The sequence below is a fragment of the Pectinophora gossypiella genome, chromosome Z (assembly GCF_024362695.1).
Source record: "Pectinophora gossypiella chromosome Z, ilPecGoss1.1, whole genome shotgun sequence".
Lineage (NCBI taxonomy): Eukaryota > Metazoa > Arthropoda > Insecta > Lepidoptera > Gelechiidae > Pectinophora > Pectinophora gossypiella.
Window position 1 is genome coordinate 433433 of NC_065433.1, and position 22969 is coordinate 456401.

General features: G+C 43.0%; 2 protein-coding genes across 2 annotated transcripts in view; both read left to right on the forward strand.

Annotated features, from left to right (window-relative positions):
- Nucleotides 1-22969, forward strand: part of LOC126379936 (adenylate cyclase type 6) — a 128379-nt gene that overhangs the window by 99719 nt on the left and 5691 nt on the right. Inside the window, exons 6-27 of the mRNA XM_050028950.1 lie at nt 4097-4239; nt 4659-4843; nt 5030-5184; nt 5793-5913; nt 8721-8877; nt 9191-9340; nt 9823-9944; nt 15029-15121; nt 16208-16354; nt 17080-17238; nt 17478-17622; nt 17852-17949; nt 18285-18441; nt 19169-19266; nt 19689-19890; nt 20188-20262; nt 20917-21095; nt 21471-21610; nt 21827-21936; nt 22186-22405; nt 22487-22618; nt 22808-22932. Of these exons, the coding sequence (XP_049884907.1) occupies nt 4097-4239; nt 4659-4843; nt 5030-5184; nt 5793-5913; nt 8721-8877; nt 9191-9340; nt 9823-9944; nt 15029-15121; nt 16208-16354; nt 17080-17238; nt 17478-17622; nt 17852-17949; nt 18285-18441; nt 19169-19266; nt 19689-19890; nt 20188-20262; nt 20917-21095; nt 21471-21610; nt 21827-21936; nt 22186-22405; nt 22487-22618; nt 22808-22932 (3113 nt within the window). The remainder of the gene's footprint in view (nt 1-4096; nt 4240-4658; nt 4844-5029; nt 5185-5792; nt 5914-8720; nt 8878-9190; nt 9341-9822; nt 9945-15028; nt 15122-16207; nt 16355-17079; nt 17239-17477; nt 17623-17851; nt 17950-18284; nt 18442-19168; nt 19267-19688; nt 19891-20187; nt 20263-20916; nt 21096-21470; nt 21611-21826; nt 21937-22185; nt 22406-22486; nt 22619-22807; nt 22933-22969) is intronic.
- Nucleotides 10038-12572, forward strand: LOC126379942 (uncharacterized). The gene is made up of 2 exons (XM_050028960.1): nt 10038-11135; nt 11630-12572. Exons 1-2 carry the CDS (start codon nt 10154-10156, stop codon nt 11635-11637), a joined length of 990 nt encoding a protein of 329 aa, XP_049884917.1. The 5' UTR covers nt 10038-10153; the 3' UTR covers nt 11638-12572.

Genomic DNA, 22969 nt, shown 5'->3' on the forward strand with positions numbered 1-22969 from the left:
AGGCAGCACTCGTAATGGAGTGTCGTGGGGCTCCGCCGCCGCCGGACCGCCCGGCCTGTGGCCGCGGCGGCGTGCCTCTGGGAGCGCCACACTCCTTCCATTGTCCTTCCCTTTGTACTCTTGTTTACATTAATTTGACTGGAAAAGCTCCTTCTGCAGAGCTCTAAACACGTTTCTATTATCAAGAGTAAAAATAACCGTAACAACCACGGCTACAAATAACAATTTATTTACGCTTTTAACCGAACATAAATGTGGCCAGACTAGTTCATACCTGCGAGTACCTACCAGTTGTAGGTTATCATTATCATTAAGTAGGTAAGTACCTAAATTAAAAAAAAACATGGAGAAAGCTAAAATTATAGTTAAATATAAATAATAAATTAATTCGTCTTTAAATCATTAAAATAAGTAAATTATTTACTTTTGAAACGGTTTTCGATAATGAATAAGTAGTATTATAATGAAGATAATTGTAGCTTAGTGATAGTATCTACTCTGATACCTGCTTACAAGATAAGGACATTCAGGATGATGGATGAAGAACAATCCAAATTGTTTTCTAAGTACGTCAAAATTCATCTAAGCAAAGAGTAATATAATCTGTATATCAATACATCTATAGACTAGCGTATAAACCGTTTGTATAATAACGTTCCTAACTAGGAAAATTAAATTAGCTCGTGTGAACTAGCTGGGAGGGATAGTCAGACATTCAATTGTTGGATCTCAAAGTCTAAGTATCTAAGTAGGTACGAAGTACAGTAAATATGATTAAGAACATTTTATATTGAAAAAATCTTGAAAAGAACCCTAAGCAACACACCACTCAAAATATAGTTGTTTGTAAAAATTACAGCAGTAATCAGGTACCAACATATTCCTCGTGTATACTGAAGGCGGACTGATCGATTTAATTTATTTATTTTATTTATTTATTTATTAGATTTGCCAACAGACAAAAACACTTTTACACGTAACTTAACCTATATACAAATACTGGACTAGTGCTCGTCCATTTATAGGCAAACACAACATGCTACTTTATTAACGCTACAAAGGACGAGTTAATATTCCTTAATGTGGGGTTCCTTGTTGTCCTGCGGAACCCTGAAGCCCGAATAAGAACATCGTCAATACTTTCCTTTTTCCATTAATCTGGGTCGGAATGATGTAAATATACTTCCGTCTTTTTGTTTGGAAACCATCGGCAGGCTGTGCTCAAGCGTGCCTACTTCAAACAAATAAGAATAGGTTGTAACAAAAATTATTATCGTTATTTTCTTGTTCTGTTGGTATGAGGAATATCAGAAGATACATTGCTTCTAATTTCTTAATGTCTCTCTTTTGATCAATCCATACAAAACATCATCAAAATAGATAGGCAAGCATTTGACTACAATCTCACCTGCTAGTAAGGTGAGGATGGGACATGCTTACCTGGAAAATCCTATTTACTCTTGCCCTCTAGATTGTTCTTTTCGAGTTTGCAGGCAGATTGTGTTTGCCTACAAGTAAAAGCATTTCATTTCAGAGAATGCCTAGTCTTTAACGGTTCGTACTTACTTCTGAATTGAAATTCAGATACATATAGGTAATAATTTATGAACATGGGAATTAGCATTCGTTTGCATTCGGAACTGCGATGATTGCTGTGGGACATTAAGATAATAAAGGCACTGTATCTACACTGTAGTACGCTACTTTAATAACGTTTCTTGTGATTATATTAAATACGTTCATCTCTAAACCAACCCAACCTGAAAAGGGTTTAGGTATAATCTCTTAGGTAGGTAATAAAATTTTGTGGGTAGGTACAACACGAATAATAAAATAATGTTGTTTAATAAGGACATTGCCCTTGTAAAGTGACGGCAATAAATCAACAATATTTATGCTGACATTTTAAGATTGATTGATGTCCAGTTGTGACAAACTGCAAACACACCACGGGCATTCCATACAAAAAACTCATTCTTACTGTGTGATGCCTTATGTCGCGGCGAACGAGACAGAAAGTCGAGACATGACGAGACATGAGCTCCATCAGCTCATTCCACCAAGTCCATTCCATCTGAGGACATCCAGACGTACGGCGGGTTACCATACTTACTTGGTTGACATACCACTAATACGCACCAAGCGCTTCGCTTCATCTTTCATAATGCGCACAGCCAAGGAATGGAATAGGCTGCCGGCGTCGGTGTTTCCTGTATCTTATAACCTAGGGTCCTTTAAACACGGGTGAATTGGCATTTTCTGGGTAAGCTCGTTCCAACGTCGATCTCTTCTTCTCCTCGTGGAAGAATGAAGTCAAGAGCAAACCCATCTTAATTTAAAAAAAACCGCGCGCGCACCCTCTTACTCCTTAGAGGCTTACGGCTATTTAGATCGATACCGATCAATGCGATTCGAATTGGTGCAGCCGTTACCGTTTCTACCATTCTATACGTAAAATCATTCTTCATTCTATGATGCAACTTTGCATTTACTATTCAAATGTGCACTTAATGTATTACATGAGTAATATATTTATCGCAAGTGCAGTTTTCACTAACACAGTTGGCTATCGACTACTATAGACGGCGATACGGCTCGCCATCATGTTGGTCGAACAAAAAGCTCGGTGAGGTGTGGGTGAATACCTACTTAGTTCATCGTGCGATGGATGTACCTCTGACTAGCCCAAGTCATTTTGTGCATTTTCTTTTCACTATTTATTAGATATGTGCGCCTGAAAATCAGCGTTTTCTTCCTTTGCAACAAAAACGGCTGAGTTGTTTACCTTTACAAATTGGTGCACACTATTTCTTACTATATTTATTATAATTACGTTTGTGTTTACTTTTCTACCAAATGTTCCGTTGTAGTTTCTCTTGTTTGTTTGTTTGTTATTATATTTCTTTTTATCGCAAAAGTATAGAATTGAAAACTAAAAAAAATCGTGAATTTTGCGACGGCGAAATTCTACTTGATATTAACTCAGAGTCATGGTCTGAATCATCCTTTAAAGTTTTCATTACGATGTCACTAACACCCTGTATAACAAGTAAGTAAGTAAAGGCCAGTAAAGCCCAACTTGGCTAGGCTCATGCCTGTTACACCATCGTCCCAGGTCCCAGGTTGACGCGAGCTATACAAGTCCCGCTGATGAGTTTCCGGCGACCTAACGAACTTGCGTCACACACCCATCGGATCGGACACCTCTCGTCCTTCTGTATTCACGTCATACTTACATTAAATTTTACTTTGTCGAAACAAACTCATTTTACCCAATTTAGTGGCGCGCAATTTCACGTACCTACGTACCTAATGTAGGTAATAAAATAACACAGTAATGATGCTTTGAACCTATAATCCAAACATTATAATTTATTAACAGCACTCGAGCCGCTTTGACAGTGTAATTACCGCGCGCGCTATATTCCACAGTTTCCTAGCGGGGCGCGGCCGTCTTATTTATTGTGAAATATTTGAATTTCCCGTTTATTTTTCATGTGTGTGTTTATGTATAGGTTTACCCACGCCACCAATAATACTTGTTGCCCGAGCTGAGTGGCTCTACTGGAACATTCGTCTCTTGACAACGTTGTAGGTTCTATACTCTAGCGCAAGTAAGAACAGTAAGAATAAGTCCTTCCAAATACTACCGCAGCGCACACTGGCTGCCAGTTGAGTGTCGTAGTCAAGCATTTGCTGGTTTACATACGATTAAAGTTGGGCTTAATACACGCAAAGTATATACTGTCTACAGCCAACCGCGATATATTTGTCGCGCGCGGAATCTAACGGTTCAGCACCGCGGTAGCGACATCTAGCGACCACTACCGACGTAATTCTATTTATGTTAAAGACTCTTAGATATATATCAACCAGCATAATTTGTGCCTCTTCATATAATAATATGTTTTATAGAATGAGGTATCTAAGAGTAACATAACAACATAAGCTCACGCCTATATCCCAATTAAGATGGTAGTCAGAGTTACATCCATTGCGAGATGAACTTAGTACCCACACCTCACCGAGCCACCGATCTAAGAGTAGTAGGTATAGTATTTAGAATAGTATTATAAGATTGTTGTTGGCACAACAGACGCACGTGCGGATGGCGGGGGCGGCGACGACGCAGGCGCGGGCGAGTTGCGTGGCGGGCGCGGCTGCTGGCACCACTGCGCACACGCACTGCCGCCGCCGCTGCGCGCTCTCTGCGCCTCGCACCGGTTTCACAACCTCCATGTGAGTATAACACCCTTATTTTAGTGGGTAAGTAAACAAAACTCGCTTTGTGAGACTGTCTCTAGTTTGTTTGGGAGAATACAGGTTGAATCGCTTGATTTTCTGTGAATAAGGTGTTTCTTTCACGGCCAGTAATCCCGGTTACTATTTACTTAGGTAAGTAGCTAAATCCGTAGTCGCTAAACGAGCCGCCAAAGGTACGGCCTCTGATATGGGTCGTGTAACGACTACGTAACATTCTAAGTGACTGAGACCAAAGGCTTAACGGGCATTCAGAAGCATCCTATTTTTCCGCCTATCTAACCAAATTAAGAGCAGTATCACAAGGTGATATTTTGTTTGTCATGTGCCCATTGGGAATTGAACCCAGCAACTCCGGATTGTGGGCTGAATTCTAACCAATAGACGTGTATACGCAGGTAGAGATGCTGTACCAGCGCTATTTCCTGCGCATGAACCAGACCAATATGACCCACCTGCTGGGCCTGCTGCTGGCCGTGGCCGTGGCGCTGCTCGTAGTGCAGGCGCGCGCGCTCTTCGATGCGCACGCACACCCGCGCCCGCCACTCTACAACCACTCCGCATACGAGGACTTACTATACAAGTACCACCACCTATATTCCTACATATACATTATAATTTATAGCCCTTTAATAAATGTAATTTCATAAATATTTAAATAAACGTTGTCATTGGATGCGGTGTTAGTTCCGATTATGGCCACGTACCGAGGTCATTGTCGCTCTATAAGGGAAGGAGGCAATGTAATGTTGTACGTGGTGTGTTACAGCATGTCGGACGAGGAGGCACGGCAGAGTGCGCAGGCGGCGGCGCGCGAGCTGGCGGGCAACGTGACGCGGCTGCGCGCGCAGCTCGGCGAACGTGAGCGCGTCGCGCACATCGTGCACGTCATCGTGCTCGGCATCTCCGCCCTCGTCTACGCATGTCAGTATAGTCTACCAGTATACACACTTGTAGTCTACAAGTGTACACACTTGTAGTCTACGAGCACATAAAAGAAACAAAAAATGGAAGCTGTCCGCTTTCTCGGTGTGGAACTGAACTGTCAGCTCAGGTGGGACCCTCAAATAGAGCATGTCAAGAAAAAATAGCAATGCATAGGTTGGCCGACACCCGTACTTTGAAGCTTATGTACCTACTACGCTTACTTTGAAAGTATACGATATGGATTAGAGGTGTGGGGAAACTCACGATGAGGAGGAAAATCAGAATCACAGACGACAAATACACAAAGGAAAGCTTATTCACCCTCGATATCATTACGATGTTTTTAAAAGAAGTTTTCCCTATCTTGGTATCCGTTCATATAATGCACTACCTTCTCATGTTCGTGATAGTCTAAATACGAAAGGTTACTGTTTAAGTTTACAGTCTGAAGGAATTCTTTGACCTTTGCAAATCATCACAATGAGTTTTGTTTTTCCTTCATATATTTCATTGTAATCAGCGTTCTTCTTTATTGATAGGTTTGTAATTAGAACACTAGACTGCCATAGAGTAGCGCGTGATACAAGTATGTGTTGTGTGTGCAGGCCTGCTGGCGTGCCTCAGCCGGCCCGCCATGAATGAGATCTACCTACTGACCATCTCCTACGTCGTGCTGGTCACCTTCCTGCTCATCGAGCTGTCGCTGGCAGGTTCCGCCGTGCTCAGGTCAGCCACTTCAAAACTTATTACCCTGAATACTCCATCCCAAGTAGCATTTTGTTCCATTTAAGAGTACACATTTAGTTCCAAGGTGAACTTAAAGCATTACTACAGTTCACTCTTGATGTATTAGCTACATTATTGCAATTAATTACACCTATACCTGTCTAAGGGACGTATAGAAGTGTAGAGTAATACTTTTATACGATTATGGGTGTTATAATACTCTAACAACTATCCTTTAGTCAGCTTTCTGACTAAGAGCATTATAGGAGGGTAGAGATACGGCAACCGCTGTTTAACGGCCTATTTGTTCGATGTTATAGAGCTAGCATTTTAATATAACATTTGTGGTCATTTATAAAGCCAAAGGCTGTTATGTTTACTTGTTTTAGACTGTTATACAGCCAGTAGCTGTATTAGGACATGTTTGTGATACTTAAAATAACCTTTTTTTACTATCTGTACAGAAGTGTTTAAATGATTCACATGTGGACTCTAGGCTGTTAGAAAGACCATATGTGTTGTCCATTAACATCAATAGCAGTTTATTTGTCCACAAGTACTACTCTTATTTGCTGTAAGCTGAACATGAATGTGAATGTGATATTCTATTACACTTTTTCCCAAGCGCCATTGCAACCGTTGTTGGTGGGTCCGTACATGATGCAGAGGAAAATATTATGCCTGAACCTGAAAGTTCCCTTCAAAATATACAGATATCAGAGTATGGTGATTGCAAACAAATTATTTTCTGTCCTTTTCTGTCGCAGGGCATAATGTTGTCCCTGTTTATCTAGTTTGTTTAAGTACATTATTTTAAATACCTCCTTGAACAGAGTAGTGTTTAATACTCTGACGCCAACTGTGTGTCTCACACGAAAAGGTGATTTTTGTTAGTTTGTTACAAAATTTGTACTTTAGGTATTCATACTTGACTATAAGTAACTGGGCATTTTTAACTGGGCATTTAACGGCCATTAATATTTTTTATTGCGGATCTCTAAAATTTCAGTATTTGAAGAAAGAATTAAAGATACTTACACAATTGTCCTGAACTACATCTTAAAGCTGTACATAAGTTCACATTAGAATAAATTAATTGACATTGGCGCTGTAGTGGTACAAATGTGGGACTTCATATAGATAACAGCATTCTAACAGAACACATGTGAACCTAATATACGCTCACCGCATTAAATAGGAGTTATAACAGTTCACATAGCCGTATTTCATTTCCACCATTTTGTTCTACGTAACCTAAAATATTTACCAAATAAATCTACAAGATTAATGCAGATTTATCAGAAAATACGCAGATAGAGCGAATGAGTTTTGGTTTCATGTTAAAATTAATTACCGTAGTATAATTATAATGCCAATAAAATATCAAAAACTGAAAATGTAAATTTTCCTCTCAGCCAGTTTTAAAATATTTCAAAATGAATAAAGCGTTTTTACAGAGGCGCGTGAAATTTTTAGTTGTCAATATGTATACATTTCACGATAAAGTTGCATTCCCATGGCATTAACATGATTATGGTATATAAAACAGGTACTAATCGCGTGTTATATTATAATAATAATCCGCCGGAGTTAGTTTGCCCCGAATCCGTGCACTCCGTACAATTGTCAAACTAATATATTAAAATGTGGAAATAATTTAGGACACAAGTGAATTTAAGGTAGCTTACTGGAGTACTTTTGTCCGATTTTATCTGTGAAGGCTGTGTATTTAGCCACTTATTACTCTTTATTACACTCATGTACGTTGTATGGTTCACACTGCGTTCCATATAGTGCCGTAAGTCAGCCTTAAGTCCGATGTTACTACTTAAACTGCTATTATAATGCTATTATACTTCTAATGTACAGCCATAGTGAACTTAAGGCTGTCTAATTTGTGCCCAAACTGGTTCAATAAAAGCATTATAGCAAGCTATACAGCTCATATACAGCTGACATACACAGCTTGTAGAGTACATGTGAACGACTAGACATCTTATATAGAACCCCGAATGCTACTTGGGATACTCCTGAATACTCCAAACATTTGGTTCTACAAATGTAGTTTTTAAACACGCTTTATGTCTTGTGTATGTGTGTGTTACCCCGTGCGTGCGAGCGAGATAAGCAGTGCGCTCCTTATGTCCTACGGACTGAAGTAGTGGATATACAAATCGGTGCTGAGGCAGCGCAGGCGCGGGCGCGGGCGTCTCTTCTGTATACTTACGTAGTTTTTCTATTGTTTATTCTATAACTTAAAAATTCTCCCACTTTCCTGTCAACTTTGAACTCCGCTCAAGCCCACCGCAAAGCAAGGGTACATTTTGTTTATTCGGAACTTTCAAAACAGTTGCAAATGTTTCACCCAACTTCGTAACTCCGGCTCCGAATAAGTTTTGTAACTTTCGGGAGCTTTGCCGAGTTTGATTTCTATAAAAGTTGCTTAATTTTGTGAAACTACAGAGCTCTATAGAAATATACTTATTTTATCTGTTAGTAATAAGTTGAAGGCTAAGGGCACGTCCATATCTCCACGTCACGCCGCCGACGTCGACGTGGAAATTCTCGGTGTCGGCGATGTGCCCCAGTGCTAACCGCGACGTGGCATGATGTGTCCGAACATTCACTTGAATTTCCACGTCATGACGTGGTCGCCGTTACAGTGGTACATGTTTGAACGTTTGCGTTTGTATGTTTGTTGCAATTCGTGCGATATCGAAATATGTGACGAATTGAGTATAGGTTGTGGTGGTTGTGGGTACAATGTCGAACTTTTTGTTACATGTGGTATCTAAATCTGTGTGCAGGTCTGTGGGCGTGGGCGCGGGCGCGTGCGCACTGTTCACATACCTGACGTACGCGACGCTGCCGGTGCGGCTGCACGAGGCCACAGCCGGCGGGCTGGCGCTGGCAGCCGTCAACCTGCTGGCGCGCCTGCTGCACGACCGGAGCACACCTGAACAGGCGAGTGCACCTAGATAACCGTCAACCAATCCCTAATATATTGAAACTTATTCCATTTAACAGCCACGTGACGTATTGCCAACAGTGCTCAGGAAATGACAACCAGACGTTTTATGAGAAGCAATTCGCGGAGTTTGTGTACAGGTACGTTAGTATTATATGATCTGTGGTACAGGGGTGATCGCAGAGGATGATGATGCAGTTAGAGCAAGTTGTTACCCTGCCTGTCTGGAAGCAAATTTATTCCTTACTCAACACAACCTAAAGCTATTTGTGTGATATGAGGTGTGACGTGTGTTATGCGTGTGCGCAGGTGTGGTGCGCGGTGGCGACGCTGGCGGCGGTGAACGCGGCGGGCATTATGACGCACCACCCGCGTGAGCTGGCGCAGCGGCGCGCCTTCCTCGAGACGCGCGACTGCGTCGAGGCCCGACTCGTCACACAGCGCGAGAACCAACAACAGGTTACTAATACATACACACACACACAAGAAGTAATTAAGTAGGTATTATGCAAGAAGGATTACAGTACAATTGAGACCTTATTAAAATTAGATTTTTTATGCAGAAAGTTCAAAACAGTATGACTGGTTGTGACTCGTACTCGTAAGTGCATCTTTAATTTATTCGACAGAAAAAAACCATGAAGTACTTACTTAGCCGGTGGCAAGCATTGGTACCTGCTTAATACAAAAATGTATAGAAGGGACCAGACTTGGTTACACTTAAGTACTTAGGGTGGTATTAATAAAGTAATCTCAGCTGAGACTGCCCTCAAGATCATGCTCAAGTCCCTGTTTTTATATGAGAACTGTCACATTGACATTATCTTGAGGGCAGTCTGGAAGCTGAGATTGGTTTATTAATACCACCCTAAGTCATCAAAACAGTTTTTGCAACTTAGCTACTAACTATGTTGTGTGCTGTACGTGGTGTGGTGCCCCAGGAGCGGCTGCTGCTGTCGGTGCTGCCGCGCCACGTTGCCATGGAGATGAAGGCGGACATCGCCAGCCAGCCGCGGCAGGAGCAGTTCCACAAGATCTACATCCAGCGATACGAGAACGTCAGGTACGTTACAACTGTACACAATGTCGCCACTGTCGAGCTACGAGGACCTTGTGTCACTTGTATGACATTGTCAGTCCCCGTTGTGCACTCGATAAGACCGAACGTGTACGTTGCTTAGGCAGTTTTGCAGAGATTGTCAACCTCTGACGACATTATAATAGTTTATTTATTTTCCGTTATCCATCGGACTTGGTGCAAGTGTTTGTAAAATGCCGACGTGTTCAACCTGCAATCAAGCATTTAATGATGGTGTTACTTGTGGAGAATGTAGCAAAAATTTTGGGTTCTGCTGTGCCCCTATCACAGAGGGTAACTACCGAAAGCTGGGACCAGATCGCCGCTCTCAGTGGAGATGTGGGCAGTGTAAAATTAGTGCTGTCTCTAACTATGGTGTGTCTACTCCTGCACCTAGACCTGCTCGTGCGTCTGGCTCTGACAATGCTGTGAAATCCAATCCTACGGCTTCCTCCGACAGTGATGCAGTGAAGGATTCACTTAGTGCTATTCTATTGGAAATACGTGACATCAAGCGGCAGCTTGTTGATCTTCCGTCTTTGGTTCAGGAAGTGAAAAATATTAAGGTCCAGATCGGTGAATTGCAAAGCTCTTGCGAATTCAGCCATGAGGGTTTGATTGAGCAAGATAAAAAAATCACTGACTTGGAAATTAAAGTATCGGAGATCCAGGCTTTGAAGACGGCTCTGGACATGACATCTGAGGAGCTTGCTGTCATAAAGTCCGACTTGGCTGATAGAGACCAAAGATCAAGGCTTAACAATATCGAAGTCAAGGGAATTCCAGTGAAGAACTCTGAGAACCTGTTTGGCATCCTAGAAGCTATTTGCGTAACGATTGGCTACGACATTCCTAAAACGCAAATTAATTACATAGCGAGAGTCCCGGTTCAAAACTCCAATGACAAATCTATTATAATTAACCTCAATAATCGATATATAAAAGAAGACTTTGTTGCTGCTGCTCGTCGGCATAAATCTTTATCAACGTCCGCTATTGCTGGTGTCGGTGGTAATCACCCTGTTTACATTAACGATCACCTCACACCGGTAAATAAACGCCTGCTCACTAAGGCCAAAACAATCTGCAAGGACAAAGGATACGAATATGTCTGGGTCAAGCACTGTAAAATTCACGCAAGGAAAAATGACACTTCGAAAATAATTGTTATTAAGGGTGAGAAGGATTTAAACAAATTACTTTAATTTGCCACATATATAGGTTTAGTTTTTTATTATTTAACTTAATTCAAAATATTGTCCTTTTTTTGCTCCCACTTGTAACTCTGTTCCCAGTACGCTATAAAAATATGTTTTGTACCTCTGCTACAACCTGTTTCTTGACCCATACGTTTTGTTCACGCGCATTGCCTACTCATAACCAGTTTCCGACCGGAACGTCAATGCCTAATATATTATTTATCTTGCTTTCGCTAACGATGTTTGAACTAGACTACTTGCTCGCTTGCACTTATATTGCATGCTTCTATGTCCTACTGCGCTTCTCGTTATTACGCGTTTGTTTGATTGTTGCACCAAAGTGCTCGGCTTCAGCTTTCTTACAATTTTATCGTTTTAACAATAATATTTCTAGTGTGTCTTCTATCCTGAATTTATCTTTTATGTTTTTCAATGGATCCGGACAATAATAAACTTACTTTCTACTACCAGAATGCTAGAGGCCTACGAACGAAGACTACCAGTTTTTATCGTAATGTCTGTATGAGTTGTTTTGATATAATTATTATCACGGAAACGTGGCTGCTGGATAGTATTGGAGACTCGGAACTTTTCGACAGACGTTATGTTGTGTGGCGTCGCGACCGTAACTATGCGGCTACGAAACAAAAATATGGCGGTGGAGTCTTGATAGCTACTCGCCGGGACCTCGCAGTGACGCATCGAATTTCGTTTAACTCTAGCGCGGAGGATTTATGGATCTCTATTCTGTTTAAGGGGGGTACTCTAAGTATACCTATTACATTACACTTATGTGTTTTATATTTATGCGACGAGAACCTAGGATATTCCTTCTCCCAACAACTACAGAACTTCTTGGAGAATACGGAGGCAGTTATGAATCAACGCTCTGGTGATAAGTTTCTGATCGTAGGTGACTTTAATTTGCGTGGCATTGAATGGATTCCAGATGACAGTGGGGTTCAACACCTGAGGCCGTCTAACTATCACACTAGCGATGAAGTATTACTAGTTAATACGATTAGTCTACTTGGCTTGGATCAATTTAATTTTATAAAAAATTCTTTTGATGTAACTTTGGATCTGGTACTCGCTAATGACGACATTGTGACAGTTTCTGACATGTCTGATAGTGCTCTTGTATCCTGTGACCCCAATCACGGGGCCCTCTGTCTTCATTTTCACCTTGAACACCATGTTCCTATGAATAAGTTATCTGTTCCGAGGTTTTTGTATGATTTAGGCGATTACGATGCTATTAATAATGATATATCTAGTGTCGACTGGGATGCCGAACTCTCCAATAGGAACCTGGAAGACGCTGTGCTTCGTTTCTACAACTACTACGTATCATTAAGAGATAAACATATTCCGTGTAGAAGGGTTGTAGCAGTTACTTATCCTAAATGGTACAGCAAAGCTCTCAAAAAAGTAATTAAGGAAAAGCACAAATACTTCGTTAAATATAAAAACTACGGTAATTATTCTGACTTGGATTCCTTTAAATTACTGCGAGATCGTGTAAAGGTCCTAGAAGATATTTGTTACAAAAATTAATATACTTCAGAAATTAGACCCCTCAAAATCCGCAGGACCAGATCATTTACCAGCTAAAGTACTGATAAACTGTGCTAAGACAATTTCTGTTCCTCTTAGTATATTGTTCAATAAATCGCTGCATTCGGGCGAGGTACCTTTACTGTGGAAGCGCGCCTTCGTGACGCCAGTCCACAAAAAGGGCCCCAAAAATGAAGTCACTAATTACCGGCCGATATCTAAACTCTGCATTATCTCTAAAGTCCTTGAGAAGGTGGTGTATGAGCAAGTTTATCCAGCATTGAAGCAGTCACTCAGTTCATTTCAGCACGGATTCCTCCGAGGTAGATCCACAGTCTCCAACCTTATACTTTTGAATAACACCATAACTGATGCAATGGCAAATGGGGCACAGGTCGACGTTATTTACACGGACTATAGTAAGGCGTTTGACCGAATCCAACACGACCTTCTACTGTTCAAGCTTTCTAAAGTAGGTATAAGCGGAGACCTACTAAGGTGGTTTTCGTCTTACATTAAGAACCGCTCGCAAGCTGTAGTCATTAACAACTACATTTCAAGTTGGGTGTCCATTCCGAGTGGTGTCCCTCAGGGCTCATTGCTTGGTCCCTTACTTTTTATTGTCTTTGTGAACGACATAGACCTGTGTTTCCGTACTTCTCGCTTATTATGCTTTGCGGATGATATGAAGATTTTCGCTCCGATTCGTTCTATTCATGATGCAATTTCTCTGCAGTCCGACCTCTTGCGACTTGAAGGCTATTGTACCGAAAATTGTCTGGATCTCAATCCCTCCAAATGTAGCATAGTTACCTACAGTCGAAAGCGTACGCAGATATCTTTTGGTTACGCTCTAAAGGGCATCAACCTTAATAAAGATAATTCTATCCGCGACTTGGGCGTGCTTCATGATTCAAAGCTATTATTTAGCAGCCATGTGGATTATATCATTGGAAAGGCATATCGGGCGCTGGGCTTTGTGATGCGTGTTTCCAGAGACTTTACTCATGTGAAAACGCTTAAAATCCTCTATTGCACATTTGTGCGCAGTATCTTGGAATATGCATCGCAGGTTTGGAATCCCAGGTACGGCACTTACATTGACCGTATTGAACAAATGCAAAGGAAGTTTGTGCGCTACCTTTGTTACCGAACCAAAACACCATATGATTTGGGCACTTACACTAAGTTATGCAAGAAGCATCATCTCTTACCACTTGATAGGAGACGTCAAATCGCGGACATCGTTTTCCTGTTTAAGATCGCCTCCAGTGAAGTGGATTGCCCTGATTTGCTATCTAAGTTGCTACTGAGGCCTCCAAGTAAAAATCTTCGTCATAATTCTCTACTATACCTACCATCAGCAGCAACTAACTATCGGCAGAATGAATTTATTTGGCGAGCTAGCGGTTTTTTCAACCAGCTTAGCAATAAAATTGACCTTGACCTCTTTAACACTGGTTTTGAGTCGGTAAGACGCGAACTCTCTCGTTCTTTTTTTAATAATATTTTATAAGCAACTTGCATTATATTTATTCAATTATTTTGTCATCGTTACTGTAGTTTCACTTTGTTATATAGTTCTCAATTTTAGGATAGCAGCGTTATTTTTATTTTTATTGTTTAAGTCAGCGTTTGTCTTTGTACTGTCTTAGGCATCTGTGCATGTCCTTAAACCTTTGCAGTGCGCTTAAGTTTTAATATTTTTACACTGTTTTATATAGGTGGAAACCTGTTATTGGCTTAGTTTTTAAGTATGTTTTTTTTTTTGCTATAGTTGTTAAGAGCTGTTGGTCTCCCAAATATAAAATAAATAAAAATAAATAAATAAATAAATTGTCAGGAGGACGCTGGTGGGCACCATCTCCATACTTTCTCCATTTGTAACACCAGCCGATAACTTTTCATTCAATATTTTGATCATGGCCACCTGCCAAAAGATCCTTGTCGCTCTACAGGCATCTCTAACTTGACGTTTAAGCAAAAGATAAGATGGGTGTCGCCTATCGAAGAGAATGACAATCATCAATCATCTATTACTAAAATGAATAAAAAACCTTAATTATTTTTTTATTTATATTTAGACGATTCCTTGAAACATAAGAATAAGGCGCAAAAACAATCATTCGAAAACATATCTAATGTGTGTGAAGCTTTTTAGGAAAAAATAGAACCGCTATCTCTAGAGTAGAAATTGAAATATTCCGATGACAAACCTTCAGCCGGTTTTGGTACTATTTATGCTTACCACTATTTTTGGGACACCTGGTAAATTATAAATAATGTGAGTGACCATCGTGTGCGTGTACGCAGCATCCTGTTCGCGGACATCTGCGGCTTCACGTCGCTGTCGGACCAGTGTACCGCGGAGGAGCTGGTGCGCCTGCTCAACGAGCTGTTCGCCAGGTGAGCCCCACTTCCACGTCTTATCATAACATTTTTAAAAACGCCTAGAGTCCTGCGCCGAGGTTTTTGTTGAAGCTAGTTTTCCTCGGCTATACAAGTTGTGAGAAGCTGCAGTAGTTCCACGCTGATGAGTGGTTCAACAAAAAAATATATGTGTAGATTCAATGTGTAGCATTATCTCCTAATGAATAACGATGTTTTAAAATTTGAGATACAAATTCCTTCACAAACGTTCCGCCGCCCCTGACTCGGACCACAGTCGGTATCGCGCACTGCTAACGACTTAATATTCCATTTCAATTATGACTCGTACAATAATATTAATCTCACAATCTCTCAACTTCCCCGCTTGTCTGAAAGCTAGTCAAATGTTAAACTTTAGTCTGAACCACTTGTAAACGGATTAAAGTTCCAACTAGCGTTAACAAATTCAGCCAAACTTGCGAGAGCTGCTCCGTACACTCAACTGACTTCACAGCCTTTGTGAAATTGTTATGTGAAGTGGACTAGTGATGGGTGACTGTAAATGATCATTCGAATGACCAGGTAGTCGAATTATTCCATTGTAGGAGAGACTAATCAAAAAAAATATCATTCGAATGAATTCAGATCATTGGAATGTTTTTTACACTGTTTACGCTTTTTACACCTTCAAAAACTACATCTGTTTTACTTGAATAAAACCAAAACAAAGGAATTAATTAACGACAAATCATTTGAATAGTAAATTGACATTCGAATGACGTATGATCTTTCGAATACTATGTGTGGAATTTCGAATACATCATTCGATTAGTTTGATCAATCGCCCAACACTATGTAGGAGTTCCTCCATTCACTATCTTCGAGTGTCGTTGAATCAGTAATCCGATTTGGTATAGAAGGATTTGTTGCAACATTATTTTGTAATTCTACATAATATAGGTAGGTATTTTGTTTTATTGGTGTATAAACAGTTACAATTAGAAATGTTTACGATCGAGTTTTTAAAAGCAAGTTTTGGCTAAAATATGGAGGTGCGGTGAGGAAGATCGGAGCAGTGCGGGGCGGAGAGGGTCCTTACGTAGTATTGTTTGCTGCATGCAGGTTCGACCGGCTGGCGGCGGAGCACCACTGCCTGCGCATAAAGCTGCTGGGCGATTGCTACTACTGCGTGTCGGGGCTGCCGGAGGCGCGCGACGACCACGCCAAGTGCTGCGTAGAGATGGGCCTCGACATGATCGACGCTATCGCGTGAGTCGATCCTCTGCTTGTTTTATCACCGTGTGCCTGACAACCACTCCTGCGCATCAAATTGCTGGGTGAACGCTACTAATGTCGTGTCAAGTGCTGGATCGAAATGGGCCTAAACATGATCGACGATGATTAGGACATTACAATCACTGATTGTGCGAAAGTGTTTGTGCTTCGAAAGGCACGTTAAGCAGTTGGTCCCGATTACTACTTATGATGTAAGTAAGTACAAGAGCCATGTCAGGGGCCTTTAGCGGCTCAATAATAACCCTGACTCCAGGGTGATAAGGTTGGTAATCCACCTCAGAACCCACACGATAGGTGAAGAGAAGATTAAGAAGTGAACAAATATTAACATACATAAATATATACATAAACTGCCTAAATACGTCCCACTGCTGGGCACAGGCCTCCCCTCAATCAACCGGAGGGGGTTTGGAGCATACTCCACCACGCTGCTCCACTGCGGGTTGGTGGAGGTGTTTTGACGGCTAATAGCCGGGACCAACGGCTTAACGTGCCCTCCGAAGCACGGAATCATCTTCACGGACAATCAGGTGATTCAAGCCTGAAAAGTCCTTACCAAACAAAGGACAGTCTCACTAAGTGATTTCGACAATGTCCCCATCGGGAATCGAACCCGGACCTCCAGATCGTGAGCCTAACGCTCTAACCACTAGACCACGGAGGTTGTTAACATTGTAACATATTATGGTGTGATACAGGCTGGTGCGCGAGGTGATGGCTGTGAATGTGAACATGCGCGTGGGCATCCATACGGGGCGCGTGCACTGCGTGGTGCTGGGCCTGCGCAAGTGGCAGTTCGACGTGTGGTCCAACGACGTGACCCTCGCTAACTACATGGAAAGCGGCGGCGTCGCCGGGTGAGTACACCACACAATCTATTCCAATCGTCGCGTTAATAAGTTCCTGACATACACACATACACACCTCTGTGGATTAGAACTTTTCCTAACTCCATACGGACTGTGTGGCGTTCCACACGCAATTAACACACAACTTGCTTTCACTTTTAATACTAAATCCATAGATTAATATAATGCCAAGTTCAACGTAGAAGTTTGCACAGCACTTCAAATGTTTCCAAATGGCGGCGTTGCAGGCGTGTGCACATCACCAAGGAGACCCTGCGGTGTCTGGGCGACGACTACAAGGTGGAACCGGGCCACGGCGGGCAGCGCAACGCCTACCTCAAGGACCACAACATCGAGACCTTCCTCATCGTGCCCGACGACACCAGCCGCGTGGTAAGCCCCCTAACCCTCCACAATTTTCATCAAAGACATGTAGATGCCGCAGGGAAGAAGAAGAGAAGAAGTATACTCTACCCCTATATTCTCCTTCTCCAAGACAGAACGCCGAAAGACGGGAGACTAAAATCATTTCTAATTGACGCAAGAATATTCTCATTATGTTTCTTTTTGTAAATTTCACCAACCCCCCACACCCGCATGCTAACCATCTCCTTCTGTCCAGGACAAGAAGCCGCAGCACTCGTTCTCGATCAACGGCAACATCTCCAAGGAGATGCGCGTCATGGGCCACGGATCACAGCACGGCAAACATTCATCTAAGTAATTCGATTTATATAATTTCTGCTGCAGATAAACTGATAGAAGTAAATTAGTTAATTTTTTCTTGACATTCTTCTCCTCGGACACCTTGCGAGAAGAATTGTATAGAGTCAACAAGGATGTTCAGAACCTGGTACACGACCCAATTATTTGTTCAAACTTGTATGGCGCGCGTTTTGCGCTCACTCGGCCCTTCTTCTATTCCGTGGTGCACGCCAGCACCCCTGTCAATGTCATTGACACTAGGTCCTTATCAACTTGTGCAATTGAAATTATTGTTATTTTTGTTATTTTGTAATTTTATATGCGCGATGGTAACGGGAGTGTTCCACCAGGATCGGAATGGACGCGGCCAACGAGTACAAGAAGCCGGAGGACGAGGTGAACGACTACCTGATGAAGGCCATCGATGCGCGCTCCATCGACCGCCTGCGCGCCGAGCACTGTCGCCCCTTCACGCTCACCTTCCGCGACATCAAACTGGAGCACAAGGTAACACCCGCACCCCCCGTCCACACACACACACACACACCACTGGACCTCTGACGCCATCGCTTGCGTGAAGGTACGCTTGCACTGCTTGACCAGCAGTGTCTTTTACATTACAACGGATATTACACAATCAAGAGTGTCCCTTCTAACGTAACATAACATAGGACGACTTCATCTCAACTGGGGTAGTCAGAGGTAAATCCATCACAAAGATGAACTATACCCACGCCTCACCGAGCTTTTTCCTAGACCGACGTGATCGGTGGTGAGCCGTATCACCGTCTACAATGGTCAAGACAACTGTGTTAGTGACAAAATACACTTAAGATAAATTAATAACTCAATGTAGCGAGTCAAGCGGGGTTCGAACTGGCGCTCTCCGTTTGAGAAGCAAGCCGGTGAACCACAGTACCACAATGACTTGTACAAGATAGTAGGTACTGTATACAGGGTGTTAGTGACCCCGTAACGAATACCGAGGGGGATGGTTCACACCATGATTCTGAGTTGATATCAAGTGGAATTTTCAGTCGGAAAATTCATGAAAATTTTTGTTTTTTTTTTATAACTATTTTCTGTTCCATACTCTTGCGACGGAAAATTCCACTTGATATCATCTCAGAATCATGGCCTCAATCACCCTTCAAAGTTTTCGTTACGATGTCACTAACACCCAGTATACGCAGTATTATTTTGTATATTATAGTTGTGTGTTGTGTTACTGCAGTACACGGCCGAGCGCGACCGCATGCTGAAGGTGTACTTCGTGTGCTCGCTGGTGGTGTACGTGGCGGTGGTGGTGGTGCTGGCACTCGGATTCCACGTGTGAGTATGACGGCTCGCCGCACTATGCTCCTCTCGCTGCTCGACGCTCTGCCCGCTTTTGCTGGTGCAATGATGCCCTCCCTGTTCACGACGACGTCCTGTACTAGCTGCTTTGACTCGCGCTCAAAAAACCGACAAAATCGGGCAAGGAGCGACTACGTCTCGAAATATACGAACTCCTTTCCTCACACTAGACTGTATTATATTTCTGTCCTGTTTTTATTTCTAATCAAGTTCTCTCTCTCTCTTTATTTAAGAGCTGCGCTCTTGTCGGTGGAGTAATCGCTATTACTCTCTTCTTCCCGCCAAATTCTTCACCTGCTGATACGCCACGACCTGCACCTTTTATTTGTTTCATAAATGCAAGCTACATCAAGCTACATTCAATAAAGTACATAATAGGTATATGTGTATGTATGCAGGACCGTCGCGGGCGCCGGTGTGGCAGTCGGCTGCGGGGTGCTTCTGGCGCTGCTCACGTACTTCGTGCTCGCCGTGGACTTCCACGGGGCGGGCGTGCGCGTGGTGGCGTTCGCGCACCGCGTGCACCACGACCGTACGGTTGCGCAGGCGCTGTCCGTGCTCGCCGTCACCGCGCTCGCCGCGCTCGTGCAGGTCATCGTGGTTAGTAAACGATAATAAACTATTTTATTTTTAGGAAAATCAACAGTGTAGTAATATAAAATATAATAGTATACTTAGTACTTACTTTCAAACGCTTCTATTGTGTGGGTTGTGAGGTGAATGACCAACCTCATCAACTCACCAACTTTCAATCTAATTACTGGTTTTCATAGGATAGCTAGCACTATATCTAATACTTTGAATGATGAACATATTATTATAAGTTAAAATACACCTCTAAGCACGTCACTTTCAGGGTTGCCTGACCTCACTCACTCAGTGTCTTGTGTCTTGCAGATGCAGAGTGACTGGTCACTCACCGTGCGCGTCTCCTCCGCGGACCCGCGGGACTGTCCCTACGACATGAATGAGGTAAAGTTCTCATCGATGTGTCCATTGCCGTCCCACGCACTCTTATTTATATAACAGGTAGGCAGAGGGCAGACAAGAGACTCTTCACCAGATAGGTTCAAATGCGATCCGACAGAAATAAGTTATGCTTTTGATTTAGGCCAGTATACTTATTATATTTTTCATAGAGGTAAAGTGCCTTTCTAAGACATACATTTAGTTTGACAGTTTAAAACAAGATCTATATCTGTCTTGCACACGTCGTAAGTGAGCTTTCGAACTAAAATAAGTTTAAGTATTTTTTTTTGTAAGTATTTTAAAGATTTATTTTATTCACAGGCTCTTATGCTTAAAATAAGTCATCAAGCCTAACTTATAAACACTATTGTAAAGTGAAATAAAATATTTTCATTTTTTCAAGTATTGTCTGCCAGAACCGGCACCACTGTTGGTTGTTGTGACTGTCTAGGTAATTTAAAGTACCTAAGAATATAATACAAATTGTTTATTATAAAAGGACACACACAAAAACAAAACAATAACATCACTTATTAACAATCATAAGGTGGTGGTGAAAGTCCTGAAATAAAAGGGCCTCAGCACAAGTCGCGGCGTGAACCACGACGCTGATGTCCTGGTAAGTAGTTAATATTGGTGGTTTTGTTGTGTCGACAGCACTACCTGCAGCTGACGCTGCTCGCGATGTTCGTGTGCGCGGCGCACCAGATCCTGATCACGCTGCTGAAGACGGTGCTGCTGGTGGCGATGTGCGCGGTGTACGTGGTGCTCGCGTCGCACCGCACCGCGCTCGGCACTGCGCCCGCGCACGCTGACACGTCCGCTGCAGACGACCAGTACGATATTTTTCATTTCACTTACTCGTAACAATAATTTCTGTTCGAATGTAATACTTCTAATATACATCCGTCGTACAAAGGTAACTAACTGAAAATTGTATGTCAACATGTACTTAATAAAAATTATAAAAAAATAGGTTACCCGAATCCATTACTCGTGTCACGTAAATATGTACTTATTATATAAATTCACACCCGCTGTCTCAGCCACAAGTAATTAGAAGATAACCTGCAACCAGTTTTTCCAAAGTAATAGCTTGACAGGAAAAGAGACACTTTTTCCGTACTTACGCGTTCTATGATTCCTCTCTTTAATAATAAACATTGTGTTTATGTTAGACGGTAATTGGTACGTGTGATGTGTGTGGTCAGGGCTGAATGCTCGCTGGAGTGGAGCCAGCAGTGGACCTGCGTGGTGGTGGCGCTGGGCGCTTGCGTGGCGCTGTTGCTGCACTCGCAGCAGACCGAGAGCACCTACCGCCTCGATTTCATCTGGAAACTACAGGCCAACGGTCCGTGTCTACCCTTAGAGCACCCTTTACGGCATCGGCGATCCGCGTTGCTCTAAGCTACAATCCATCTACTCTATTAACAAACTTACATTTCATTTAATAGGTTCTTAGATTTAGAGTACAGCCTAGAGCCAAAGAGATATAATTACCAAAAAAAAAAATACTCACTATTTTGACAACTGAAGTGATGAAGGTTGATCCTCCTGTGTTCCGCAGACGAGAAGGAGGACATGGAGCACCTGGAGGCGTACAACCGCAAGCTGCTGGCCAACATCCTGCCCGAGCACGTCGCGCAGCACTTCCTCAACAGCGACAAGAACATCGACGTGAGTGACCACAAACTTGTGGTTTTGTTTGCAAAACCGTTAACCACGGCTACAGGACAGTACATGCCGGGTGTGCGCCATAAACCGAACTGTACTTTTTTAATCTCGAAGGCAGTCGGTCTTTGATGTGTAGGTAACTTTGTACGAGCCCTATAAACCTCACGCACGCACACATTAACTCGTACACAGATACTACTACCTTCGGCCTTCTTCGTGAGTTTTAAGACCAAGTCGCGCCGCTTCTTGCAGGAGCTGTACCACGAGCAGTGCGAGTCAGTGTGCGTGATGTTCGCGTCTATCCCCAACTTCTCCGAGTTCTACGTGGAGCTGGAGGGCAACAACGAGGGCGTGGAGTGCCTGCGCCTGCTCAACGAGATCATCGCGGACTTCGACGAGATCCTCGCCGAGGACTCCTTCAAGTACATCGAGAAGATTAAGAGTACCGGCGCCACATACATGGCCGCCTCGGGTATGTTATGGACAACTTGTCGTTCATTGTTTTTAAATGAAATTATTGCTGACAATATTATTACGTGGTATCTGGTGGTAGGTCTGACGGCGGCGACACGCGACCTGCGCGGCTACAGGCACGTGACGGCCATGGCGGATTACGCGCTGCGCCTGCGCGAGCAGCTGCAGTACGTCAACGAGCACTCCTTTAACAGCTTCCGCATCCGCATAGGTGAGACCGCGTGCACACCAGCGCCCCCCCCACACGCCCCCGCGCCCCGCGCCCTCGCGCCGCGCGCGAACTGGCTTGTGCGATTGTTATGTCATTAAGCGTGTAGCGAATGTGATCAGTGTTAGTAATGACGCGTGCGGCGTCACACAGGTGTGAAAGTTAGGCATGAAGTGACTATCGGTGTCGCAGGCATCAACATCGGGCCGGTGGTGGCGGGCGTGATCGGCGCGCGCAAGCCGCAGTACGACATCTGGGGCAACGCCGTCAACGTGGCCTCGCGTATGGACTCCACCGGCCTGCTGGACCACATCCAGGTGCGACCCCCGCGACGCCCGGCGGGCTGCCGCACCC